Source organism: Panthera tigris, chromosome B2 (assembly GCF_018350195.1).
Source record: "Panthera tigris isolate Pti1 chromosome B2, P.tigris_Pti1_mat1.1, whole genome shotgun sequence".
Taxonomy (NCBI): Eukaryota; Metazoa; Chordata; class Mammalia; order Carnivora; family Felidae; genus Panthera; species Panthera tigris.
The window spans coordinates 33944490-33963534 of record NC_056664.1 but is presented as its reverse complement, the minus strand read 5'-3'; the positions used below and the strand labels follow the sequence as shown (position 1 = coordinate 33963534).

At 50.2% G+C, this 19045-nt stretch overlaps 2 protein-coding genes across 2 annotated transcripts; both read right to left on the bottom strand.

Moving 5' to 3' along the window:
• Nucleotides 1-1814: 1814 nt before the first annotated feature.
• Nucleotides 1815-4580, bottom strand: RPL10A (ribosomal protein L10a). The gene is made up of 6 exons (XM_007085277.3): nt 4476-4580; nt 4038-4112; nt 3866-3946; nt 3361-3509; nt 2330-2502; nt 1815-2017 (listed from the first exon to the last, which is right to left on the bottom strand). Exons 1-6 carry the CDS (start codon nt 4478-4480, stop codon nt 1847-1849), a joined length of 654 nt encoding a protein of 217 aa, XP_007085339.1. The 5' UTR covers nt 4481-4580; the 3' UTR covers nt 1815-1846.
• Nucleotides 4581-5498: 918 nt separating this feature from the next.
• Nucleotides 5499-17472, bottom strand: FANCE (FA complementation group E). The gene is made up of 10 exons (XM_042986194.1): nt 17059-17472; nt 12995-13616; nt 12369-12413; nt 12011-12070; nt 11573-11716; nt 11085-11208; nt 10795-10873; nt 9393-9459; nt 8023-8148; nt 5499-6039 (listed from the first exon to the last, which is right to left on the bottom strand). The coding sequence occupies exons 1-10, from the start codon at nt 17304-17306 to the stop codon at nt 5938-5940; spliced, it is 1617 nt and encodes a 538-aa protein (XP_042842128.1). The 5' UTR covers nt 17307-17472; the 3' UTR covers nt 5499-5937.
• Between the last annotated feature and the right edge of the window lie 1573 nt (nt 17473-19045).

Genomic DNA, 19045 nt, shown 5'->3' with positions numbered 1-19045 from the left:
ATTTCTAAAACACCCACTTAACCTTTCCCTGGAGTTTCCAAACTTACAAAAAAAATTTTTAATCCTTGGCTCATTTCAAACAGGAAGGTGTGTCTAATTCTAAAGCCATCCTGGTCTTTCTCCCCACTCACCAGCATCTAAATTCAACTGAACCAGACCAACAGACTTTACATACTATGACCAAACACTACGTAGGTAGCTACATGTGATTGCTATTTAGCAACTGCTGTTTTAGGAACACTTCCTGGAGAATTGCCTTCTGATTGGTAGGATACACAGGATCATGAATGAGAAACTGCTTCTAAAAAACCCTTGGCTCCACAGGCATTGCTCAGTACTGCACCACTGCTGGCAGGAACAAAAGGTCTCTCTGGTCTTAGGCTCTGGGGTGGTTTGCAGGTTCTGAGAGGCTTTGCCCACTAGGGCCCTTGGGACTTGGCGCTAGAGATGCAGCTGGGACCCATCACAGCAAACTCCAGTGAGGACTTGGGTTTTATGCTTCTGCCTCATGGCTCTGCCTTTTTGGTTGTATTCAGTGCCTAATAAGCAGCAGTGCGAGAGGCCAGGCGTTAAGATATACTTGCACTTGCAATTTTCGATTATATTCCTCTAGTCAAAGTATCAAACTTTCTTGCCTTCAGTATTGCCTTTTTCTTTCTGATTACAAACATGACAGAACTCCAGGAAATCCCAGGTAATCATTTTACTCCGAGTTAAACATGGCCAACATTTTGTTAAGTCAATTTCCGATCACTTTTACTATGCATAAACTAGGACCCCAAATTCCGGGCTTATCACAAGACTGCAGCTTTTTTGCCAGTAAGCAAAGTTACTAGCAGTTACTAACTTAAAAGCTAAAACAATAAAAAAAAAAAACCTCAAAGATCTTTGGTGAAAACCTCGGATTGTTCATGGTTCAAGCTTGTTTCAAGGTACATTTTTATATATACTTTGAATTAGCCTTTCAGCTGTAATAAGAGATGGAAGGATGAACCTGTTACTTTACCAAAGTTAAATGAAGCAGGTTCAAGTCTAATGTTAAATCACAGGTATTTCCCATTAAAAAACCAACTTCCCAGTACTGGGTGTTGGAGGCAAGAACAGGGAACTGCCTGCCACAGAGCCTGCCCAAGTACAAAGATCTAAAAGTTTCCACAGTCCAATTCTACCCGCTTGCTAAGCTCCCCCAAAAAACAAGGTTGGTGAATTACAGTATTAATACAGATCTATTTGTGTTTTCCTAAACATCTCCGAGTAAATTACTACCCCTGAATATACAGTATTCAACTTGGGGTCACACAAATACTAGATCAGGATTGCAGACAAGAATCTAAGGATCCAAACTCCATTTGGTCCTTGTGATCCCTACAGACTGAGCCTCAACACATCATTTAGAGGGATAAAACCAAACAAAAAAAGCCCACAGAAAGAACCAATGGTGTAAAAGGGAAGCAACTTCAGCGCACAGGTTAAGCACGCTGCCAAGGACAGAGTCAACGTCCTCAGTGAAGGCCCTGACTCCATTCTACTAGTAAGCAGGAGCACTACAGGCTGGAGTCCTAGCCTAGATCAGCCCCTCCAGGGTACAGAAGAGTTTCAGTCCCTGTTAGTAGTCCTATACTGTCACATGTTGTAAGCATCCAAAAGACCTAAATTTTAAGGTAGATAGAATGCACTTCCTGGTCTGCAGCACGGAGAAAAGGACCAGCCATCACTGGGTGCCAGGAACTGCAGTCATCAGCACAAAGCTCTGGCATGCAATGTCAGCTCACAGAGCACTTCCCTCTCCCCTAGTCACAGGCAGACAGATAATGGCAGGTAGCACTAGGGTTTATTAAACTGTGCCTTAGTACAGGCGTTGGGGCTTGCCCATGGTGCTCTTGATGTATAAAGCCCGGACATTCTGCCAATTCTTCTTGAGCAATGACACCAGGAAATTGACAGCTAGGTGGATGTTATACACAAGCTCATCATCTGTCATCTTCACGTGGCCAACAGCCACTGCCAGACACAACACCTGTGGGAAGAGTAAAGTCAATCAGGTTGGTGGCTAGATGCAACAGAGTAAGAGAGTAGGCACAACTACAAGCCAGATGGTCCAAATTGACCTCCAGTCACTAATAAACCTACTCTGACCCCAGGCCAGGAAGACCAGGGCTATGTTAAAAGCTTCAACCCTGCTCAGTGACTGTGACATGTCCTAAGTATCTACAGAAACACAAACCAGGGCTCCCATGTAGAGAATTCAGAAAAAATAAATGGAAAACTTATTTAGAGAACTCCAGGACGGGTGGTGCTTAACCTATGCAACCCAGCCAGCCTTCCTTACCTTCTTCATCTGGAATTTGATTGTGGACTTCACTTCATCCACTTTGGCCACCATATTTTCATTGTGGGTCAGCAAGGAAGGGAACTTGCCAGCCTTATTCAGGCCAGGGCCCAGGATTCGTGGAATCTGCTTGATCAGAGATTCAGAAGCCAGAAAGGCATCATACTTCTTGGCTGGTGAAGAGAAGCAGTTGGATGCTTAGGATCTGGCCCCTGAAGGCAACTCCAACCAGGGCTCTGTCAACCAACCACGAAGCGGCCCCTAACCACCCTGCTAACCCCTCTCTCCAAGTACCAAGTCTTTTTTAATCTTCTCACTCCAGTTTCTCTATCCTCTTGAGTTTTACTGGTCCAACATTCACATGAAACCCGGTCAAAAGCCCAGGCTGACCCACCCTCATGTTCAATAGAAAATACACATGCTCGTTAAGGCTGAGTTCAAATCCTGCCTTCCTACTTTCTAGATTCACAGTAACTAGGGCACCTATTTCCTACCTGTAAAATGCTTACACAAAGGATAAAAACGAAAAAGAAATCAGTTTTAAATAGAAATCCCTAATCAAAACATACCAGCACCTGACTAGTCCATCTGTGAGAGCTAACCCAATTAGAATCTTCAAAGCCAACATAAAAAGGAACATTTAAAAGGTTAAAAATTATCAGAAGTCAACTAACCACAGCAGATCCTTTCCATCACGATTCTACTCCCTCTCCCATCATTTAAAAAATCCAAATGGGGGGGAGGGGGACAGGGGCACCTGGGTGGCTCAGCCGTTAAGCTTCCTATTTCAGCTCAGGTCATGATCTCATGGTTCAGGAGTTCAAGCCCCACACTGGGCTCTCCACTGTCAGCGCAGAGCCCAATTTGGATCATCTGCCTCCCTCTGCACCTCCCCTGTGCTCTCACTCACTCTCAAAAATAAGCATTAAAAAAACAAATAAATGAAAATCCCAATGGCAGAAATACCACTCTTCTACCATTCCCATGGGAACTGTCTGCCCAAATACAAAACCACAGCAAGCCACACTCACCCAGCTTCTTGACTAGCTTTTTATTCTTGTTGAGTTTCTTCAGAGCCTCAATGTCCATGTGGGGAATATCCACAGCCTTTGCCTCATCACAGTGCTGTTGGTCCCCCAGCACACATACGGAGAACTTGGGGCGGGGAGTGGACTTAAGCCTGCGTTTTGGGGGGACAGAACAGGTCAAACCCAGCCTGGGACTCCAAGAGCAGGTGAAGGGGTCTGGGATCGCTGCAGCCACTGAGCCTTACCCAGAAGGTCCACATTCACCAACAGCTAGTCTGGCTTCTCAAACTAGCCGGCGGGCTCGGCCAAGGCCTCCCCACGCCTCCCCTCTTATTTTAAGACCCAGGGTGGGGGTCCGTCCAGCCACGCCTGCCCGGAGCAGGGGGTCTGAACTACCCAAGCGCGTCAGTGCCGCACGTGCCCGCCGCCTCGAGCTCAACCGGGAGCCCGAAGGGAGGCGACGGGCACGGGGTCACGGAGGGCTGGGTGGGATCAGAACGGTGCCAACCTGACGGTGCCCGAGAAGCGTTTGTCCTTCTGAGGATCATAGTTCTTCAAGCTGATCTGCAGCTCCACGGTCTCCAAAAACCTTAGAGAAAGTAACAAAGTTAACCAGCCGCCCGCGACTGCCCAAGCCACCGCGCTCCGGGCCCGCCCTCCCCGCGGAGACGCGCGCTTACTTCCTGCGCTTGCGCTGGTTCCCGTGCAGGACTTCCCGCACCGCCTCGTACAGGGTATCGCGGGAGACTTTGCTGCTGCGAGAGAGAATCAAGACGAGCGATTAGAACGCGGGAGGCGCCGATCAACACCCTCGGCGTAGTCAGAAGTCTCAGACTTTGAGACGGAGAAAGGGTTCACGACGCACGCCAAGGGGCTTCCGGACACCAAATCGGGAGCTTTGGGTGCGATAAAGGTGGAGGCCAGGAGGAAGAGATACCTTCCTAGCGGTCGGGCCTGGCGCTCAAACTCGAACGCCGGGCCTGCAGGGCGGCGTCCGGCAAGAAATGCCCCTCGGCGAAGCAGAGGCAAGGATCCCCCCGATTCAGCCCGCAAGTCTCCCCCCACCAAGGTGCCAGGGGGCGCGGATGAGTGTGGATGGCTCCCTAAGTGCCACTTACCTCATAGCGCCACACACAACAGCAGGAAAAAAGAATAATTCAGTTCGCGCATGCGCTCAAATAAGGCTCCTGTTCTCGCGAGATGTAGCTTTCCTTCTGAGCGCGAGGGCCGGGACACGCAATCCCCGGGGAGCCCAGCCGTTTGCGGCCGCTGGAGGGCGCTGCCGCGTGTTACACAGCTAGAGTGGCTCGAACACTGGGAGATAGCTTTCTGCGGTCCTGGGAGCCCCGTGGCCCGCGAGAAATATTCTCGTGGGCGCCAGCCACTGCCAGGCACTTAATAGGCTGGTACTGGGCACCGCACCGTAATGGTCGCTGAAAGCATGCAGTTCCCCCATGTTTGTCTCTCCAACCTTTTCTGCCCTTTTCCTCCGGTCCTGCACACCTGCTTCGGGTCTCAAAAGCGGGTTTTGCTCCTAACCTCTCCCTCACCATCTTGCTCTGGGGCTCAGGGCTTCAGAGGACGTTGTGAGAAGGGAAATGTCACGAAACTTCGGTTCCTGGCCCCTCAAAGCCTGCAGTGGGGAAGAGCTGGGAAAGTACTGTAATGAATTTTCACTTGATAGCTGATTCAATGTCATCTACCCGTTAAGTAGTTACTATACACAAGGTGCCTCCCTAGCTACTACAACACACACGGCCAGCACTGCACAACCCTTTCTGCCCCTTCCTCTGTCCAACCGGCCCCATCCTCTTCTCTGCCCATAGAAACCTCAGGAGTCCTATAGACTCCTCCTCAAAAGCCTCCAGCTCCAGACTGAGCTGCACCCACCTTCACGGCCCCATTCCCCAGTGGTCAGTGCACACTTCACCTATTCAACAGACAGCTCTGATAGGGCCGAGGTGAGTGGCATCACACCTTATCGCACAGAACTGTGAATGAACGAACCTGAGAACTGTCACCTTCCCCTCACAGAGGATTTCACCAGGAAAAAGATGCCCCTTGTCACTGAGTAGGTGGGTGGTGGTGGTGTGTTGGTTTCAACAAACACCCAGAGTTAATAGGAAGGCAGACACTGCTTTGAATAAGACATTAAACTTCCTGCTTTTTATTAAATATCTGCTTTTTAATAAATTATTATCCAAACCAGAAAGAACACAGAGGGTCATAACATACACTTGAGCATAAGATATTTGTGCTGAGCACACAGGTCACCTCCAGGGCTCCTGAAGCATCATTCATCTATTCTGGGTCTGCTTTGACTCTACTGAGGCCTATCAGAAAGTTTCTGTCCCGGCAGCCTGAAGTAAAAGTGACAAGGAGTGAGCCCATCCAACCCCTCTAGCCCAGGACCCTGCCTGCTGGCTGGAAGGCCAAGATGGCCTCTCTGCATCCTGGAGCAGGGATGGCAGGTTCCGCCATTAGCCCCAGGCAAGGGGTCAGGGAGAGGTACTGGGGGCAGAAGTATCCTTCAGGAAGCTGGTGAGGGAGCTCCAGGAGTATGGTCCCTTAGCTGGATGGTCAGGGAGCCAGACGTCTCAGGGCGGCTTGCAGGGACTTCCTCAGAAAAGTGGTGTTGAGCTCTAGGGCTGTGGCCAGGCCCAGCCTCTGGATTTCAGTGATCTGGGGAGAAGGAAGAATAATTATCAGGACTCCAGCAGCTGATCCTTCCCTTTCCCCTCTGCCTTGGGGCACTATTTAGGAAGGAGAGAGGAATCTAGGACACCAGGACAATGGAGGAGATATCTAAACCCATTATTCTACTATGATTAAGTAAGTTTTCGGGTTCAAGTGAACCAGGGGTCAGATGTTAAGTGTACAACTTACTAAGTCAGCCACATTTAAAAAAAAACGTTCATATATTTATTTTTGAGAGTGTGTGCATGCACATGCACCCAAGCAGGGAAGGGACAAAGAGGGAGACAGGAAACAGAAAATCTGACAGTGCAGAGCCTGATGCAGGGCTCAAACTCAGGAACGGAAATCATGACCTGAGCCAAAATCAAAGAGTCCGATGCGTAATTGAGTGAGCAACCCAGGCGCCCGCCCCCCCCAAGTCGGCCATGTTAATAACAGTTGACAATTATTGGGTGCTTTCTATGTAGGAACACTTTATAGCCATGACTTCATAAAATCTGTACAACCCTATTTTACTAAAAAAAAGGTTTTTTTTTTAATGTTTATTTATTTTGAGGGAGAGAGACACGGAGTGTGAGCAGGGGAAGGGCAGAGAGAGGGAGACACAGAATCTGAAGCAGACTCCAGGCTCTGAGCTGTCAGCACAGAGCCTGATTCAGGGCTCGAACTCATGAGCTGTGAGATCATGACCTTGAGCCGAAGTCAGACGCTTAACCGACTGAACCACCCAGGTGCCCCCCTCCTATTTTACAGAATAGAAAACTGAGGGTCAGAGATACTCCATTGTGACTGCCACATTCCTTCTGGGCCAGTATTTCTTCCCTGATCTGTTGCTACAACCTCCTGACAGATCTCTGCCCTGTCTTCTCTTGAATCCCCACTCCTTACAGATGTCCGAGGCTTCTTTATAAAATGTACATCTGACCAAGACACTCCAGCTGAAAGCGCTGGGATAACTACTGATGCCTCACATTCGAGGACCTTCTTCCAGGATCTACATAGGGTCTTCGGTGGATCCAGGAGCCTCCTGAAATTGTGCATAAGATGTGTGTTCATGGTTTCATTTTTCTGAGAGGATCTATAGCTTTCATCAAATCATCGGATGGGCCTGTGACTCCCCCAAAAAGGTAAAGAGCCAACAGCCAAGGATGCCTGGCCTTCAAGATAACTCCATGCTCATCAAATCCTACAGCATCCTCCATAAGATGCTAGCATGGCCTGGCAATGTGAGTCTCAATTTCCTCATCTATAAAATGGAGCTAATAATGGTACCTTCTTATTGGGCTAACACATGGAATAAACTAGCAAGTTAGCATAAGCAAAGGGCTTAGAACAGTGCCTGAGACGGAGCAGGGGCTACGCAATATTAGCTCTCAGTATTTTAACTCTAGCCTTGAACCTCACCCCAACTACCATCTGCTCTCACGTTTTTAGGCCTCAGCTACAACAAACTACCTGTAGACCCCTTGGACACTCACTGCTTAAACTGTTTCCTTTGCCTGAAATGCCCTTTCCTCAGTCTTGGCCCTGACCACCATTTACCCTTTCAGAGTTGAGAAGCCTGTCCCAATTCCCAACCACAAGCAGGGTTTAGTTGCACCCCACTTCCTCTGCCACCCAATGCCCGGCACCCACACCTCTCACCTGGCACCTACCAGATATTACAGTGATCTGGTTATCATCTCTCTCTTGCCTCACTAGCCTGGCACTGGTGGAGAGTGTCAAGTCAAGGACAGGGACTGCGTCATGGTCACTATTCATTCCCCAGTGCCCCATATAACATCTGGCCCACAGCGGTGTTACTGGGATGAATGAACTCCTAAGCAGTCTCATTCCCCAGTCTTAGGCTTGAACTCATAGTTTCCCTGGCTAACACTCAGGGTGTCTTCCCCAGCAAACACTAGACATACACCCTCATGGCACACTCAGAGCAGCGGGACCAGCCCTCATGGCCCTACTGATACTCACATTGGCCTGATACTTGGTCATCACTGTCAGCATGAGCTTGGCATAGGCCACGGACGTGGCGGCTGCTGGCCCCTCTTTACAGAGCTTCTCCATCAACACACTGAACTTCTCAGGGGTCATCTCCACCTGCACACATTGGGAGATGGGACAGAACAAGAAAGGGCCCCAGATTTAAATCCCAATTCCACCACTTCCTAACTAGGTAACCCCGGTAAGGTCACTTAACCACACGAAGCCTCAGTTTCTGCATCTGTAAAATGCGGTTCATGATATCTAATCCTAAAGATGGCGAAAAGGATTAAATGAGATAATGCACATAAAGCCTGGCACATAGGTCTTGGCCTGGCTTGGTGGTTTAAGGTATAAAGGAGTGAGGAGTCCCAAGGGGTACTGCCAGCATAGTAACAATAGCTCTCCTTAATAATAATGTAATCGAGGGGCGCCTGGGTGGCTCAGTCGGTTAAGGGTCCGACTTCGGCTCAGGTCATGATCTCACGGTCCGTGGGTTCGAGCCCCGCGTCCGGCTCTGTGCTGACGGCTGAGCCTGGAGCCTGTTTCAGATTCTGTGTCTCCCTCTCTCTCTGCCCCTCCCTTGCTCATGTTCTGTCTCTGTCTCAAAAATAAATAAAACATTAAAAAAAAAATTTAAAAAAAAATAATAATGTAATCGATATTTATTATGTATCAGGCACTGTTCTGAGCACTTTACACCAATTATCGATTTCAACCTCACCCCAACCTTGGGTGTCATCACTTCCATTTTGTAGATGGGGAGACTGAGGCATAAAGAGGTCAGGTCTACTACCTAAGTTATAAAAAATGAGGTAGAACTTCAGGTAGTGATATGGAAAAATTGCCAAAATATACTGTCAGGTTAAAAAAGCAAAGTACAGAGAACTGAGCTTGGTGTGTTACCATCTATGTAAAAAGCAAGGAAAAAGTGAACTTAAACACACGTCCTTATACAGAAAAACCCTCTGGGAGGGTTCCCCTGGAACTAGTAACACTGACTAGCCCTGGAGAGGGGACCTGGATGGCTGGGGGAACATTTTTCACCATATCCTTTGGGCTTTACAATTTTTGAACAAATGAATCTATAACCTATTCAAAAATAAAATTAAATTTATACACAAACACATCAAAAAGTCCCTCCCCAAGGCCACACGACTAGTAAGAGGCAGAGCTAGGACTTACCAGGCAGTCAGCTCTCTGCTACCAGCCTTTCCGGCCCCAGGACTCCCTTACCGTCAGGGGGCACCTGTTCTGCTTGCCCCTCCACCACTGGAGGGATCAGAAACCCGGGAGCCCCACGCCCGGCCACAGCATTGCAGCACTTCTCGGTCCACCCCTCCCCAGGGCAGCCTGCTCACCTGCCGTTCCAGGAGTGACTGCAACACCAGGAACGTCTTCTCTTTCCAGGGCAGCTCCAAGATCTGTCTGCAAAAAGCACAGGCTCCAGTGAGACCGGCCCAAGCCTGGGAATCCATTGCTCCTACCCCAAGGCAGTGCCAGGCACTGGAGACAGCCAAGATCCCCAGCCAACCAAGGAAGTACTCAGAGCCCCCGATGCTGGCAGCCATTCAGTAGCCAGCCCATACTCGGTGCTGGGAAGACTACAGCCCAAGACTCCTGGAAGGGATGGTGAAGGATTTGGCGTGAGGTGTACAAAGGTTCCCTGAAAAATAAGCAGGAGTGGAGAGAGCATCCCAGGTACCAAAGGTGAGGGTGAGCCAAGGATGCAGTGAGATGATACCTATGAAGGCTTTCTAGAGAAGGCGGCATGCCCTGCAGAGCACAGGGAAAAAGTAGACCACAGTGGGGGCCACTCTACTGTGCTTCCTGTTCTACCGCACAGTCCTCTGCTTGCATGCACGGGCAGTGCATCACATGGAAACAGTGTGGCTTCGTGGGTAGACGGTCTTGAGTCGGATCCCAGGCTTTATCCCTGGCTGGCTGTGTGACCTCTGACCACGTCCCTTAACTACTCTGAGCTTCAGTTTTTCCAACTCTAAGGCAGCAACAGCACCTACCTCACAGGACGGCATGAAGACTGAGATAATGAACCTAAAGCACAGACAATGTACTCGATAAGTGGTGGCGGACGTTGTTTTTCAGGCCGCCCCCTTCTCATGTTACAGTTAGCGTTTTACATTTCACATTAGTGTCCAATGGGGTTGTAGCTCCCCATTGTTTCTACATGTCTGGATTGTGACTCCCCAGTTTTAATACCCAAACCAAACACCAATTTAATAACAATCTTTGAGCACTTACTAGGGGCCAAATACTGTGCGGAGGTCTATGTGCATTACCACATTTGATATCTAGAAAAAATCCCACGGAGCGAATATCATCCCCATTTTTTTATATGAGGAAACAGGCTCACAGAGATGGAATAACCTGTCTGGATTCACCAAGGCAAGGCTGAGATTTGAAATCCTGTCTGTCTGACCCCAGAGCCAGTGCTCTTAACCACTGTGCCAACTACACTGTGCACTACTCAGGAGCAGGGACCCCAGCCTCTTCTCTACCTTCTCCAACGTACCCAGAATGGAAGACTGAAACCCTGGCCTTGGGAAGGTTCACAGGACGGCAACTGGCACATGCCCACGGGAGGGCGGACAGGCCAGGCAACAGCGAGAGGGGCATCAGCTGTGCAGTTGCCAGTCTTTCGGGCACAGGGCCTGGTACCCAGCCAGCTCCAACTCCAGAATGCCGGGAGCCAGCCTGGCCAGTGGGAGCGGGTGGGGGCAGCACGGAGGCCTGTACACTTACCCCAGCATTAGAACCTGCGTGTCTGGCTCCAGGGCCTCGTCCTTCATAAGGCAGCAGAGTAACTCTGTTTGAGCTGGACCTGGGTAGAGGACAGCAGAACAAGGGAAGTCTGGGAGGAAATGGTAGGAGAGGATGGAACGGGATGCCTGGCGCATTACAGGGGGGCATCGTCAGGGAAGCAGCAGGTAACCTTACCGACTGAATACACAACTGCCAGGGCCACCCTGGAGTGAAGGGTGCTGGGAACAGAGAGGGAAGAACTACCGGGCCGGGGCTCGTTCCAGAATTACCAGTTCCTGGGGCCTGGAGCACGGGGCCAAGAAGGGTTCTGCAGACAGGATAAGCATACTTGGCACAGAAGGAGGTCAGGGCAGTCACGAGCAGGCGGGAGGCCGAGGAAGTCAGGGACAGAATCTACAGCCAGTGGGGAGGAAAATATTAATTAATTCATTTCTTCTTCCCTGTAATAAATGCTTATCAGACATATTTCAGATGGTGATAGACGTTACAAAGAAAAAACAAAAATTCTTTTATTTAGAACTCACATGGGAAGACAAAAAGTTCCCTTCCCCAGCTCCCAAATTCCTTCAGCTTCTGGAAGGGTCTGGGGCCCACAAGGGAGGAATGCGATGCCATGTGGAGAGATGGCCTGGAGGTCCATGCTCTTTCTGTGCCCCAGGCTGCCTTGGGAACCCCTTCTCCCAAGCACACTCTTCTGCGGGCTCACATTCTCTCCCCCACTGCCCCCAGCATGCCGAGTGTATCCCAATGCACCTACCCGTCTTAGAAAGAGGCTCTTGGTCAGAATGGTAGCATTGCTGAGGCTAAGGTCTGGTGAAAGGGACAGAAGCCAGGTGCAGAACTGCAGGAGAGCTGTGTCTGAAAGCTGCAGGAGCTGCAGCTGGGCACACAGCAGTTCCATCTGCCGAGTAGGAGGGAAACATAGACACTCGGTCTGTCTCTGCTAGGCAGTCTCAAGCCAACTGGGCAGCAGAATGGGTGGGGCAAGGACACTCCAAGGTAAGGTAAGGCAGGGAGAGCTGCCCTATGGTGAGGGTCCAAGGGCTAAAAGGAAGCACACGGTGACCCCTGCCCAAGAGACCAAAAACCCAATAAAATCCCCTCCCCAAATTCCCACACGAGGCAAGGAAACACAGATGTAAGTAGAAAAAGGCTGGGGACATATCCTCAGGCCAGGCCGTCTTCCTGGACTCACCTGGCTTGGACTGCATTCGTGGAGAAGCTGTAGCTCAACTGGAGGGGCACCCTCCAAGCCCTGGAAAGGCAAATCCCATGTTAGGGCTGGCAGAGCCCTTGGTGACAAGTCAGAGACCACCCCTTTGTCTGGCACAGTGGGTGGGTGAGGACCCTGGATGCTACCAGAGGAGAGGGACTGCTCTGGGGTTAGATGACATATCTGGACTTGGGTCAAGAAGAGCCCCTGCGGCTCTTCAGACCTTCACCTCAGACCTTCACCCTGACTCTCATTGTCCAAACAGCCTGTGCTCTCCTGGGCGTGGCTGAAATCCAGGCAGAAGGTGGAAGAAGGGCAATGCTGAGCAGGGGTCAGTTACCTCCCCGAAGGTCTTGAGCAGCTGCTGCAGCCTGGGAACCTGGTCCTGCAGAGGAGAACCTGATCACTGCTGAGTCCCTACCAGCACAGTGTGGCCCCAAGCCCAGCCCTAGCTCCCTCTCCAGAGAAGGCCCTGGGTCAGTGGGAGCTAGGGGGCAAAGATGATTTACGAAGACCAAGAACACAAAGCCTAACCTTGAAAAGTACTTAAGAACTCAAAGTAGACAAGGCCCATGGAAATCCAGCTGTCTAGATTGACCTCTCTGCACCCACCCTAATGGGGGTAAGACCCAGGCCTTGGGTCGGGAGGACAGGCCGAACACGGCACAGTCAGTCCCACGCCCTCTCCATAGGATAGCTCTGGAGCTTCTCTTCTTGCTTGGCACCCTTTAACCTCACGTTGTACATCATTAGGCCAAAGGTTCCCCACCTCCAATAACTCCCTTCCTACCTCATCCTCAGAAGCTGTGGAGCAGAGACTATATTCCCTTAACCCCACCCTCCTACCCCTTGCTCCACAGACCACAGTTATCCCAGTTGGGAAATGGTCTCCCAACCAGCTTTGACCCTGGATAAACCCCCCACTCCTGGAGGATCCCTCTAAAGCCAGCCTCCCCACCCTAGTACCTGGATAGCTTTGGGCAGCTCCAAATTCTCAGCTAGGCCCTTGGCATCCTCCAGACTCTGACCAGCCACACTGGGCTCAGCCTGGACAGGCTGGTTCTTAATGGGCAATGTGCCTCCTCCGTCTGCCAGGGATTCCAAAGATTCAGGTTCGTGTTTCTCCTCCTTGTGACCTTCTTCCTCCCTTTCCAAATATCGGAACCTTTTGGGGGCCCTCTCCCCCTCAGGTCTGGCAGGCTCTTCCTCTGGCCCCTTTCTGCGTTTCCCAGGCCAATGGGGGTCCTCGTCCTCCTTGTCCTCCTTTTCTTCCTCTCCAGGATCCGGAGTCTGGAGCAACTTCAGCCTCCTGCCTCCCTGGCCCAGCTGCCTACACAGGCCTTGGAGCTGTCTCTGGCAGCTTTTAGACAATGGGGATGCTCCTGCAGTCGATACCCCAATGTCTAGATCCCTTCGCAGCAATTCCCCCAGGGCCCGGAGCCAGGTGTCAGGGTCAGGGCTTTGGTCTTGCTGTGCAATCTGCAGCACAGAGAGCAGTCCGCTTTCAGGCAGCGACGGCCAAACAGCCATCAGCAGGGACATCAGGTTCCTCTGGCATAACTGAGGCAATCGCAGCAGCAGTGGCTTCCTGGGGAGCAGGAGGACAAGCAGTCAAGAGCATCTTCCTGGAAGGAGCACAGGACAGACTGCATAGAGCTACAGGGTAGATGGCAATGGACAGACAGGGTAACTAGGAGGCAGTACCTGCGAGTCAGTATGGATGGAGGGGGACAGCATGACAGTCATTCAACAAGCATTTATCGAGCGTGTATTTTACGTTGTTGTTAAATCAGCTTGAGTTCATTTTACTATTACTAAACAGCCAAAATTTCTCTGAACAATTCAATATTTTTTAAATTGAGCATGTATTCGTGTATTCTATGCTAGGCTCTGCTCTTTGACATCTCCTAGTTCAGCTCAAAAATTCACGTTGAAACCTACTCTACAAAAGATCTATGCTTGTTTTACAAAAAAAAAAAAGTCCCTTCCCAAACTTTACATAAAAATAATACCCCAGGGGTGCCTGGCTGACTCAGTCAGTAGAGCATGTGACTCTTTTTTAATTTTGTAAAATGATTTATTTATTTAAGTCTACACCCAATATGGGGGGGGCTCAAACTCAAGACCCTAAGATCAAGAGTCACATGCTCCACCAACTGAGCCAGCCAGGCACCCCTAGAGCGTGTGATTCTTGATCTCAGGGTCATGAGTTCAAGCCCCAGGTTGGGCACAGAGCTTACTTAAAAAGATAAATAAAATTAGGGCGCCTGGGTGGCTCAGTCGGTTAAGCGGCCGACTTCGGCCCAGGTCATGATCTCGCGGTCCATGAGTTCGAGCCCCGCGTCGGGCTCTGTGCTGACAGCTCAGAGCCTGGGGCCTGTTTCAGATTCTGTGTCTCCCTCTCTCTGACCCTCCCCCATTCATGCTTTGTCTCTCTCTGTCTCAAAAATAAATAAACGTTAAAAAAAAAAATTAAAAAAAAAAAAAGATAAATAAAATTAAACAAACAAAAAGAATGTGCTGTGGGATGGACCAAGGCCCAAAGTAAAATAATAACACTCTAGGATGCTGTGCAGTGCTTATTCTGCAGCCCTGTGCTCTCCTTGGCAATCCCCTGGAACTCTCAAGGTTACATCAGTCTAGCTGTGACATTCCTTTCACCCAGCTGAGTTCCTGAGAGGCACAGGCAGTGTCTCCTTCCTCCATGTCCCAGTACCCAGCAGAGCATCAGCCCACATCAGGCACTTGGTACACACTTTATTGAATGAATTAACTCTCAGAATTAAGTGTCCAGACATCGGCAAGGACTACTGTGGACACAGCAGTGTAGCCATCTGTAATGTTGTAAAGGCACGAATCCAGACGCTGTGGGACCCGAGGCTTACTGGTGTGGCAAGTCATGGGTACACCAAGCCCACCTGCCATCACGCCTCTAATCCTCTCTATGGGACTTTGCAGGGCTGCTTATCATCATACACAAGGGGCACCTGGGATGAGTGAAAGAGAAAAAAATCTGACTTTTATTTCTTTGTGAAAACCAACCACTTAAGTGAGAGAGAAAACTAAAGTAAAAGTTAAAAAGATGATCAATTTGGGGTACCTGGGTGGCTCAGTCAGTTAAGCCTCCGACTTGGCTCAGGTCATGATCTCATGGTTCGTGGGTCCTCTGAGCCCTGGGTCGGGCTCTGTGCTGACAGCTCAGAGCCTGGAGCCTGCTTCGGATTCTGTGTCTCCCTCTCTCTGTGCCCCTCCCCTGGCTCATGCTCTGCCTCTCTCTCTCAAAAATAAATAAGCATTAAAAAAAATAAAAAAAAAATATATGGTCAATTTGTGGTAGAGGATGATTAGGAGTACAGAGGTGGGGGAAACCCTATCCTAACTTCAAGGACTTTTAACTCTTGTGTGTGCACGAACCCCCTTATCAAAATAAGTGTTAAATGCACAAAATAAAATACATGAGATAATGAAAGAAACCAATTATACTGAAGTAAAGTTGTACCCAGAGACCTTAGATTAAGTCCCCTCCTCTTATTCTGTCTGGAAAAAGCCAGACAGCTGGACAAACATTTCTATGACCTCCAATTTGGGGATGCAGAAAGTCCTCCTGAGCCATTTCTTGAAAAAAAAATTCAAAGTGGGGTGTGGGAAGCCAGTATTAGAACTTACATTTCTACTTACCTAAAACATAAGAAGTTAGTTATCATAAATATTTAAGGTATGGAATGGCCCTTCACCTTCCAGGCTCCAGCCCAATTTTGAGGGAGGGGTATCCAAGTGTGCAGAGCCCCCTAGAGGCTGAAGGCAGCACCTCAGTCACTTTTTAAATTTTTCTGTGTACTTTATGGATACGGTATTGTTTTTTAACAACACCAACCTCACTAAATGGACACACAACTTATAAGGATGACTGAAAAGAAACTGAATGCCAGTAAATGACGCACACCAAATAAGAAAATGGCAGAGCTGACCCTTCTCCTAGCAGAAATTGTCACATTAAAAAAAATTTAAAAAAAAAGTTCAAAGTCATACCAAAGACTATAATTATCAAAAACACCATCCTTAAGAAAAGTGATTTTGCCCTAGAATGTACACTGTGCTTTGAAAATTCGACATTATAAAGCCATTCCAACAGATGGTCCGTTTTCTCACCACGTTTTAAATGTCTATTTTTGTATACTTTATAATGTGCGCTACTTTTTTTTAAGTTTTATTTATTTATTTGGGGGTGGGGCAGAGAGAGAGGGTGAGAATCCCAAGCAGGCTCCACCAAGTCAGCACAGAGCCGGACCGGGGGCTGGATCCCATAAACCATGGGACCATGACTTGAGTCCAATTCAAGAGTCAAAGGCTCAACTGACTGAGCCACCCAGGCACCCCTTGGGCATTATTTTTCCACTTGTGTACACTTTGTTATAGGTAGGCATGCGTTCCATTTCTTTAGAGATGGGAATCTGCGAACAGAATCTATTTGAGCCCAGTGTCGTCTTTTTTTTTATTTTTAGTTTTTAAATATTTATTTTTCAGAGAGAGAGAGAGAGAGAGAGAGAGAGAGAGAGAGACAGAGAGAGAGAGAGAGACACGGAGCGTGAGCACGGGAGGGGCAGAAAGAGAGGGAGACACAGAATCCGAAGTAGGCTCCAGGCTCTGAATCGTCAGCACAGAGCCCGAGGTGGGGCTCGAACTCATGAACCACCAGGAGCTCATGACCTGACCTGAGCCAAAGTGGGACGCTGAACCAAACTGAGCCACCCAGGCGCCCCCGGCCCACTGGCTTCTAATTACTCATTTACACTCAGCGGAAGGCGGGTGTCTTCCAGGCGGGTTCGCGGCTCCGGCCCGGCACCCAGAAGGTTCTCAATAAAGGTCTGTTGGATGCTCCTCCCTACAGGGTGCGCGGCAGGGACGCCCGGCTGAGGGGAACCAATTAACCGCTCCGGGATTCGGTCTCTTCATCTAGAAAAGTGGGCGGCGCTAGCCCCTGCCTCACACGACCGTGGAGAAATGCCGCGCCCCACAACCAGACGACTTACAGCTCAAGGCGACAGTCCGGGCCCTCCACGACGGGTTCCTCCTGGCACAGCGCCTCGAGGACGTGGCCCCAGCCGAAGGGCTCCCCGCCGCGACTGCCCAGCGCCCGCAGCAGGCCCAGGCCGCGCCGCGCTCCATCCGGCCCGGCCTGCAGCGCCTGCAGCAGGAGCCGGGCGGAGGCATCCAGCTGCGCCCAGGGCGCCGACCCCGAGCCCTCAGGCAGGGCGGGTGCAGCCTCCGAGGCTGCCATGCCTGGAACCCGGGTGCTGCGCCAGCTGCCGATCTGGTTCCTGACCTCAGCCTCGACAACTGGGGAAAGGGAGCAGGACCCCAGCGCCTGCCCCGACGCCGCGGAGAGCGTCCGCCCGCACCTGCCACACTCGGCGCTCGGAGACGCACACTGAGCACCACCAGCCGGTGAGATTCGCGCCCAGTGTTAGAAAGGTACCGAGGGGGGTGTGGCTAGGGGCGGGGCCGGACGTGGAGCGAGCGGCCAGGGTAGGCCGGAAGGGGCGGGGCTAGCAATGATCCAGGCCAGAGAGTCTGGGAACGGAGTAAGGGGGCGGGAGGAAGGCCCCGCGAGATCCGCGGACGGGGCGGGGCCGCGGTGAGGGCAGGGCCACAATGTGGGAATTCGCTTGTAGCTTGTAGGAGGTGTCCTGCCGGAGATAGTGGAGTGGGGCGGGGCTTGGTGAAGGGGTGGATCTTTGCCTGTGATCTACACCTTCCTTCCTCCACACTTCCTGAAGTAGTTGGGCGGGAGGTGGGGGTGCTGAGTGGATGTGAGGGTTTCTGTTGTTCTTTTTTTTTTTTTTTTTTTTTTTTTTTTCAATGTTTATTTTTGAGGGAGTCAGAGCGGGAGCAAGGGAGGGGCAGAGAGAGCGGGAGACACAGAATCCGAAGAGGCTTCGGGCTGCCCCCAATGCGGGACTCGAACCCACGAACCATGAGATCATGACCCGAAGTGCGTCGCTTAACTGACTGAGCCACCTAGGCGCCCCAGAAATCCTGTTGTTCTTCAGGATCCAAGTATCATTTAATTTTATCTGATGTCCATGTTATGTGTAGATCACAAACTGCGATAGGATTTGGTCACCATTTACCAACCTGCCTTGATGTCACCTCTTCCACAGGCCATCAACTGCCATCATTAAGGTTTCAGTCCTCTGGAAATATTTGATGCACAACTATCCCTCAGAATGGGGTGGTAGTAAAACCCAACACTATATGGCCAAAGGCCTTGCTGTGAACTGCCTCACAAAGTCCAAGAAGCCCACTTGCTCTGGTTGTTCACAAGGAGCGGGGAGTGGCTCCACCTCCCAAGGTTCCAGTTTTAAGGAAATTTGCTGGAGGAGGCAGACTTCTACTGAAGTAGCAGGCTAGGAGGAATCACCACAGAGGATAAGAATAGAGAGGGGAGAAGAGCTCCACAGCACCCCACAAACCCCACTTTGGGTTCCAGTTTACCATTCTCCCAGCTTCTGCAGTCACACACACATCCATTCATTCAGTCAATCTTTGCTGAGCACCTGAGGCTGGGGTTTCAGGGAACAAAACAAACACCTCATTGTTGCTGACACTCCAGTGAGGAGAGACAACTAATAAGTAAACAGTAGAATGTTTGATTGTGGTGAGTGCTTTCAAGAAGAATATAGCAGGGAAGCAGGGGTGGGGGAGGTGAATTTAAATAGGTAGGCAGGCAAGATGAACCTGAAGAAGTTAAGGGAGCAAGTCAGGTAGAGAGATCTGTGGGGAGACATCTCATGCAGAGGGAGCAGCACATGCAAAGGCCCTGAGGCATAAGCATGACTGGAGCAGAATGTACTTGGAGAGTAATCAGAGAAGAGATCAGAGAGGTAACTGGGCCAGGTCTTCTGAGGCCTTGAGATCAGAAAGAGGACTTCAGTTTTCACTCTAAGTAGTATGGTAAGCATAGGAATATTTGGTTTGTTTAAGTAGTCTCTACACCCAATGCAGAGCTTGAACTCA

What these genes read in the sequence shown, in the direction of transcription:
- RPL10A (XM_007085277.3), bottom strand. An exon ending in AAAGCTAGTCAAGAAGCTGG is followed by an intron (nt 2,503 to 3,360) that starts GTGAGTGTGGCT and finishes TCTCTTCACCAG; the next exon opens with CCAAGAAGTATGATGCCTTT. An exon ending in TCAAATTCCAGATGAAGAAG is followed by an intron (nt 2,018 to 2,329) that starts GTAAGGAAGGCT and finishes CTCTTCCCACAG; the next exon opens with GTGTTGTGTCTGGCAGTGGC.
- FANCE (XM_042986194.1), bottom strand. Translation starts at nt 17,306, where the DNA reads ATGGCAGCCTCGGAGGCTGCACCCGCCCTGCCTGAGGGCTCGGGGTCG. An exon ending in TGCTCAAGACCTTCGGGGAG is followed by an intron (nt 12,071 to 12,368) that starts GTAACTGACCCC and finishes TTGCCTTTCCAG; the next exon opens with GGCTTGGAGGGTGCCCCTCC. An exon ending in ACGAATGCAGTCCAAGCCAG is followed by an intron (nt 11,717 to 12,010) that starts GTGAGTCCAGGA and finishes CCTACTCGGCAG; the next exon opens with ATGGAACTGCTGTGTGCCCA.